We start from the raw sequence: 7,749 nt of genomic DNA, 5'->3' as shown, positions 1-7,749 counted from the left end.
ACCATGTGATTCACTTAGTTCGGTTCATTGTTGAAAAACCCTCTTTATTATTCAACAGTTATTTGAGCTTAATAATATTAATTCATTTATGAATGAGTGAAACAATATCTATTGAAGTATGCCTTAAAATCTTAAGTGATGAAGAGAAAGAAAATATATTTCAAGAATGCAAAAACTAGAAATCATCCTTAAATTCGACGAAGACGACATAATACAGAGTGAGGCTCGTGGTGGAGCTGGCGTGGCGAGATGATGGCGGTAATGCTAGTGGTGGGGGGCATGACAATGGGTCTAGGTCTAATGAGCAGTTCGGTTCGTCGGAGTTCGGGTTCAATTTTCTAGATTTTAGTGTATTGGACTTTATTGTTTCAGTTCATGGATCTGTTTCTTAATGAATTATGTTTTGGAATTTTTTCTGGTTCCATTGTGTTTCAGCAATTATGAATATATATCTCTTACATGCTTTTTATCACGACCTTTAACACTATATAGTTGAAGACATAAATAAGGGTTTGATAATCCTAGTGGTTATCTTATAGAGACAAGGGTAAATTCCTAAGAGCGTGTTCTTGAAATTTGGGAAACTCTTGGAGGTATCTAAGAGGGATTAGGAAACACTTGTAAATAATTTGTTCTTGTGTGATTCATATAAAGAGAGTTGAAGAGATTGAAAAACACTTGGATAGAAAATAAGGTTTGTTATTGGAAACTTGGGTGACTATTTTCTTATAACTCATTTGTACTCTTTTATAATAACTCTTAGAAGTATAGTGAATCGTAGAGTTGCTCTCTCCTCCAGAGTACATCATTTATTTTGAACTGGGTAAACATGTTATATTTTGTTTATTGTCTTTACATTATCTTCTTCTTCAAAGTTAAATTGGTGCCTTATTGAACAAAGATTCATTTTTAATGGAGACCATTTATTTTGTTTCCATTGTTAATTGTCCCCACACATCGAAACTCTTTGTGTGTTTAAACTTTGAAAAATTTTCACTGTTGAATTTAATTATTCTACCAGTTTTTCACAATAAGTGGTGTTCATCCTGGGGTAAAGTGATTTTGTTTACAAGTGAGCACCATGTTCTAAATGGAAGATCGAAAGGTTTTCCATTGAGAATAATTTAGTGTTGTGAAAAGTGAATATGAAAGCAATATTAACTCAACATAAGTATATTGAAGCATTGAAGGATGAAGCCTCGATGCCCACACACCAAATAAAAGAAGAGAATACTGAGATGATGAATAAAGCCACAAACGTCTTTATCATATGACTTGTGGATAAATTTCTAAGGGAATTCGTCAAGGAGAAGATTATGGCTTTGATGTGGGTGAAACTTGAATAATTGTATATGATCAAATATTTGGCTCACGCGTTTTATTTTAAACAACAACTCTACACACTTTGAATGGTATATAACAAATCCATAGTGGTGCACTTAACAAAATTTCCAAAGATTATTGATGATCTTGAAAATATTGAGGTGAATACTGAAGATGAGGAAAAAGATCTATTCTTGTTGATTTCTTTATGGCTATGAAGGTACTATTACTTTGGATAAAATCCATATGACTATGAGATCCAAAAAATATTTCAAAGTTGAAAGATTTGAAGATTGAAAATAGTGGTGAAGGTTTGAGTGTGTCAATAGGAGGAAGTAAGCATATATGGATGTTCAAATGAAAAAAATTTGACAAGTCAAGGGCAAAATGCTTCACTAGTTGGAAAACCAGTCACTTCGTGAGGGATTGTCTCAGGAAGAAGGCAAAGATGATTCTGTTTAGATTATGGTTGCATATGATAAGGATAGTTATGAGGGTTTTGGTGAACTAGTGATGTTGATTTTGGAAAATGAAAAGGGTTGGGTCATAAGCTCATGTTGCTCTTATCACATGTGTCCAAGAAAAGAATATTTTGAGACTTTGAAATTGGAGCAAGGTAGAATAGTTCTACTTGGTGACAATAAGGCTTGCAAGGTTCATGTTATTGGTACGGTCAAAATTATAAAGTTCAAAGATCGGGAGTTTATTCTTCACAACATGAGGTATTTTCTAGAGCTCTAGCAAAGTTTGTTATCGATAAGTATGTTTGATGATCTAGCCTATTGAAACAGAGTTGAACATGGAGTGTTTAATACTTCTCATGGCGAAGTGATCATAGTTAAAGGTTATAAAATATGTGATTTATATATTTTAGAAGGTTTCAATGTTGTTCATTCATCATCAGTTGGTGAAAACTTTCATGACAAGAATAAGCCATTGGATTTGAGGTCAATGCATGGTGGATGGTTGAAGGTTGTTTCAGAAAACTTTAATGAGTATTACTGAAGACAATGGATTAAAATGCATTAATTTACTAGGATAAGGCTGGTGGCAAAACAGCTTAACTGGTTGGCAAATGTTCTTTTATAAGAGTAAACTTCAAAATACTTACAGAGGTTTGGAGTATGAAGACATTAATCTACTCTATTTTGAATGTCTTCAAAACTGTGCTTATTTTATCAAATCAAGCCAATTTGGCTTAATGGTAAAATTGTGGATTGTGTCTTCAATGACTATCGAAGAGGTGGGAAGAGTTATGAGATGTTAGGAATGGAACCTGAAGGAAAAAATTTCATCAATCACATGTGTATTACTTTTAGTGAGTCCCATCACAAGAAGAAGTGTAAAGACACAAGTGTGAGGCTTTTAGAAACTATGACGGAGATGACTCAATTTGAGGAGGTGGTTTCTACTATGGATGCTAGTAGTTGTGATGGAAGCGATTACATAAGCTTATAATTATCATTTGACTCATGATAAGGTAAGGATTTAGATTTTACTATCTCAAAGGGACAATTATGCATATCTTGAGTGTTATGCTTTGAATGTGGATGAAGAGTTGCAAAACTCTAAAATAGAGAGACCTTTAGGGAGGCATTTAGAAGCAGGTGGAGTCAAAGATGGTTGAAAAACCATACTTGTGTGATTATTAGACTACTAAAGTAGAAAAATGGTTGGAAGAAAGTGGATGCAAGTGGAAAGATCAAGGTTCAAGCGAGGCTTAAACTTGATAAAAGAATTCTCAATAGATATTTAATTGGAAAAGAGCATCAAGGTTGATGATGGATAAATGGGCATCACCTTAGTTTCAAGTAAAGACGGAGATTGTTAAAGTATGCCTTAAAACCTCCTTAAGTGAAGAAGAGAAAGAAAATATATTTCGAGATTGCAGAAACCAGAAATCATCTTGGAAGTCGATGAAGAAGACGTAACACATAGTGAGGCTCGCTGTGCAATCCGCGTGGATGGATTCTATAGGTAGAGTCAGTGGTGATGGCTGATAGTGGATTCGAGTTCAATGAGCGATTTGGTTCTGTGGAGCTCAGGTCAAGTTTTCTCGGTTCATGTGTATTTGGCTTCGCTGCTTTTGTTTGTGGATCCATTTGTTAATGGATTATGTTTTGGACTTTTTTATCATTTCGCTAGGTTTTTGTAGTTATAAATATGTATATCTTGCATGCTTGCTATTACAATCTTCAGAACTTTAAAGCAAAATATAGAGAGAGAAGCTTGAGAATCCTAATGGTAATCTCAGAGAGTCAATGTAAATTTCAAAGAGCGTGTTCTTGAAATTTGGGAAACCCTTGAAGGTATCTAAATGAGATTGAGAAACACTTCTAAATACCTTAGGCCTGTGTGATTCATATATAGAGAGCTTGAGAGATTTAAAAATATGTGGGTAGAAAATAGAGTTTGTTTTTGGGAATTTAAATGAGTATTTTCTTATAATTCATTTGTAATCTTTTATAATTTTTTTGTAACAACTCTTGAAAAGAAAATATAGTGAATCCAAAAGATGCTTCTCCCCATAATACATTCTTTGATTGAATTGGGGTAAACAAATTATTGTATTTATTATGAGTATATCCAAACACATGTGAGTCTCTTGGATGTGGCTGTAGTAGCACCCAACTTTTTTCTTTTCAATCATGGGTTCTGTCAGCCATCCCATGTTATTTATCATATCATTTTCAAAATCACATGCCACAAACCATTTTATGACTAAGCATAGAAAAAGATCATGAAAAAGATACTCATATATCACATGCATTATACAACATTACATTGATCTATATTAACTAGTATATAATAATATATCTTACATACATTAAAAATCAATTTATTATAAGTGCTTATTCCATTCAAACACATTTTTCCCTCCATATTCCACCAATTAAACTCCAAAAAAGTACTATGAAATGCAGCATGCATTAGGATTTTCATCACTGAATAATTGAGGTGGTGGAATACCTTCAATCACATAGAGTGGAGGATACTGATAATAATACATCATTCTCTTCATTCCTTCTTCATCAATATTAATCGTAGCGCCATTATTCTCTTCTTTCTTTGCTTCTTCTTTGCTTTCTTCACCTCCCTTTTCTTCTTTATTCTTCTCATTTTTACTATTCTCACCTCCCTCTTCTATCTTTGCTTCCTCAGCTGGTTTCTCTTCTTCTTTCTTATTCTCTTCTGGTTTAGCTTCTTCTGATGATGCTGCAGGTTTCGCTGCTTCTTTTTTGGTTTCTTCTTCTTTCTTTTCTGGTTCAGGTTCGGGTTGAGGGACTATTTTTGCTTGTTTTTTGGTTCTTCTATAGACATATTCAACTAGTTTGTTTGCATCCATGGTTCCTGTCACTGTTACTTTTCCTGTGCTAAACTCCGTCACTGCGGTTTGAACTCCTACAATAATCCATACAAGTTTTCACATTAATTAATTAATGCAAGATCAAGCCATAATAATCATTAGAAATTCATACAAAGTTTTAAATAACTGTCGCAGACGCGTAAAGACTTTTACGATAGACTTTTGTAATTTCCGTTAGTAGAGGTGCTGCAATACTGCTTGCATTCGTCGCAGATTGAATTAATCACAATTTCTTTTTCATAAATGATGAGTAACTATATCGGTATCAGCAATTTTCAATACCGTATTATTTTAGTCGTTTTTTAAAACCTTGCTCAACTCAAGGATTCGTTTCTTGGTGATGACGTCCAATTTAAATAATATCGATTTTTGTCGTTTGAGTTAGGATTCAATTATATGTAAACTGATTTTTAAAACTATGTTTCTTTTTAAAATTTTTTTATGCAAAAGATTAAAGTTGTTTATTTTTTAGTCACAAAATTAGACATCATTGAAACATTTTATGAAAATCTTTTTTCACCCCTCCCAACTATTTCTTTCACTCTTTGAAGCACAATCTCATGCATAGAACATGGATCGTGTGGTCTACAATAAGAGGGTCCATCATCAATTAATGCCAACTTGGAAATTTGATAGATACAAAGCATGAAAAGATGGACATGCACAAATTCAGGATTGATGATTCATCCTTTTATTGGATCCATTTGCAATATATTTTATTATTCAATTTTTTTCATGAAGTTAATTTGTCACAATCATAAGAACTTCAATTGACACCAGAGAATTTAATCATGAAGTAAGTAGCTGTCAATTCTTCCCCTTTATCTATATGTCCTTTTTCAGTGAGCAATAAAATAAAACTATAGCTATCATATTGAAATTGAATAAGAAATAAAATTGTACCTCTCATTTGAAGTATCTTTCTCTTGAGTTGCTCAGCACAAGCCTCACAATGCATGTTCACATTAAGTTCCACTGTTTCTGGTCCACTAACCTGAAAGTAACAGCAATTTTAAATCTTAAACAATTGTCTCATTGAGCTTATAAAATTTAAGTAATTCACTTTCTCAAATAATTATCAAAATAATTATCGAAACTTGTGTCTGTGTTGGTATTTGTGTTAGTGTTTCATAGATAAACATTTATTTCTATATTTGTGTCAGATTAACATTTATGTACGTACTGTGTGTCTGTGTCTGTGTCTGTGTTTCATTTATATTTATATTTGTATCGGTATCGGTGCTTAATATATAAATTTTTATTTATGTATCTGTGCCAGATTAAAATTTATGTATGTACCGTGTGTCTGTGTTTCATTTATATTTGTATCTGTGTCGGTGCTTTATAGATAGACATTTATTTATGTATCTTTGTCAGATTAACATTTATGTATGTATTGTGTGTATCTGCTTCATTTATATTTGTATCTATTGTATTTGTGTCAGATTAAGATTTATGTATATACTGTGTGTCTGTGTTTCATTTATATTTGTATCTATGTCGTGCTTGATAGATAAACATTTATCCTATAAGCACTTAACTAACTAAATAGTTTATAAGAAACCAATTTTCATATTTTTTATACGACCGTATATCTGTCTATCAGTTTATCTGTATGTTGTTAACAAGAAAAGAGAAAAATATTATGATTACCTGAGAATTAACAACTTCTGGAATAGGTTCTCCTTCTGCTGGAGGCAATGGAGATATAACACTTGCTCTTCTCTTTGTTTTCTTTATAATTGTATTACATATAGTTTGAGGCTCAACTATACCCTTTATAGTAACTTCATTTTTAGCCATGTCAATTACCACTCCTTCAACTCCTATTAAAAGACAAACACAAAACAAAAATGAGTACACATGATTCATGCATAACATAACATTTGGTAACAAAAATACAACATAATGTACACCTCTCATTTTCATAATAGATCTTTGAATCTTCTTGGCACATCCTACACAATGCAAGTCCACATAAAGCACACATGGTGATGGTGGTTTTGGCTCTTCCTTTTTCTCTTCTTCTTGCTTTTCCTCCTTCTTTTCCTCTACTTGCTTTTCCTCTTTCTTCTCCTCTACTTGCTTTTCCTCAGTCTTTTCTTCTTTCTTCTCCTCTTGCTTCACCTCAACCTTTGGTTGTTCCTCCTATACTCAATGATAAAAATATGGCCAAATATAAATCAAGTACACAATGAGAAAAATATGAATAAGAATCTCAGAAAAAGTTACGTTACCTGTTTTTCTTGCTCACCCATTTTGGTGTATGAAGTATCAAATCACAATTCTGATTTTGGAAAAGATATGCTTAAAGCAACAAAAAGATGAAGGCTTATACAAATATATAGAGAAGTATATATATAAGTGATGATATTATAAAGGAGTAGTGATTTAGATTATAAAGCTAAACCAGCTGATTCCTCACCACATGCAATACCACTAACTAACTGCAAAAAGGGAACACTAAGATTAATATTTCTTTTTTGAAAAAGGGTTTGAAGAACGAAGGGGTGAAGCATTGATGTAAGATAAGCAGCTTTATAGAGAAAGCAGATTAATAGTGAGACCAAGTGGAAAAAGAGAGAGAAAAAAAAGTTACTGTATTTGAAAAAGAAAGTTAGAATAGTTCCATTAAGCACCGAGTGATAGAATATTGATAAAAAACATGAGTAGGTGGTGAAGTGTCATTCTGTCAGACATGCATGGCATAGGTGTCAGTGTAGCACCTTAGTATGACAACCTGGACTGTTACTAGGTGTGAGTGAATCTATAGTTTTAATACCTTAAATTATGATTCTTATGACCCATTTTACTCTTGTCTTTTTGAGTAATTAAATAATGTTCAGAATCTTTTACATGCTTACATGATAACTGCAGTCATTTTAAATTATTGGATGATTACTGTTTTGTAAAAAATATTAAAAGTTTTCAAGTTTGGTCCTTTTCTTTTGCTGATTCATCATTCTTCCCCCAAAAAAATTATGCATAAACCTTGCTTGTTGTTACATTAATTTCTTCCTTTCATCGAGGTTCAAAGGTCCTTTACTTTCATGATGGAA

General features: G+C 32.6%; 1 protein-coding gene across 1 annotated transcript; it reads right to left on the bottom strand.

Annotated features, from left to right (window-relative positions):
* Positions 1–4,061: 4,061 nt before the first annotated feature.
* Positions 4,062–7,309, bottom strand: LOC127118607 (heavy metal-associated isoprenylated plant protein 9). Its single transcript, XM_051048830.1, has 5 exons — positions 6,928–7,309; positions 6,607–6,838; positions 6,344–6,516; positions 5,594–5,684; positions 4,062–4,725 (listed from the first exon to the last, which is right to left on the bottom strand). Exons 1-5 carry the CDS (start codon positions 6,946–6,948, stop codon positions 4,235–4,237), a joined length of 1,008 nt encoding a protein of 335 aa, XP_050904787.1. The 5' UTR covers positions 6,949–7,309; the 3' UTR covers positions 4,062–4,234.
* Between the last annotated feature and the right edge of the window lie 440 nt (positions 7,310–7,749).

The sequence above is a fragment of the Lathyrus oleraceus genome, chromosome 2 (assembly GCF_024323335.1).
Source record: "Lathyrus oleraceus cultivar Zhongwan6 chromosome 2, CAAS_Psat_ZW6_1.0, whole genome shotgun sequence".
Taxonomy (NCBI): Eukaryota; Viridiplantae; Streptophyta; class Magnoliopsida; order Fabales; family Fabaceae; genus Lathyrus; species Lathyrus oleraceus.
This window is presented reverse-complemented; position numbering and strand designations above follow the sequence as displayed.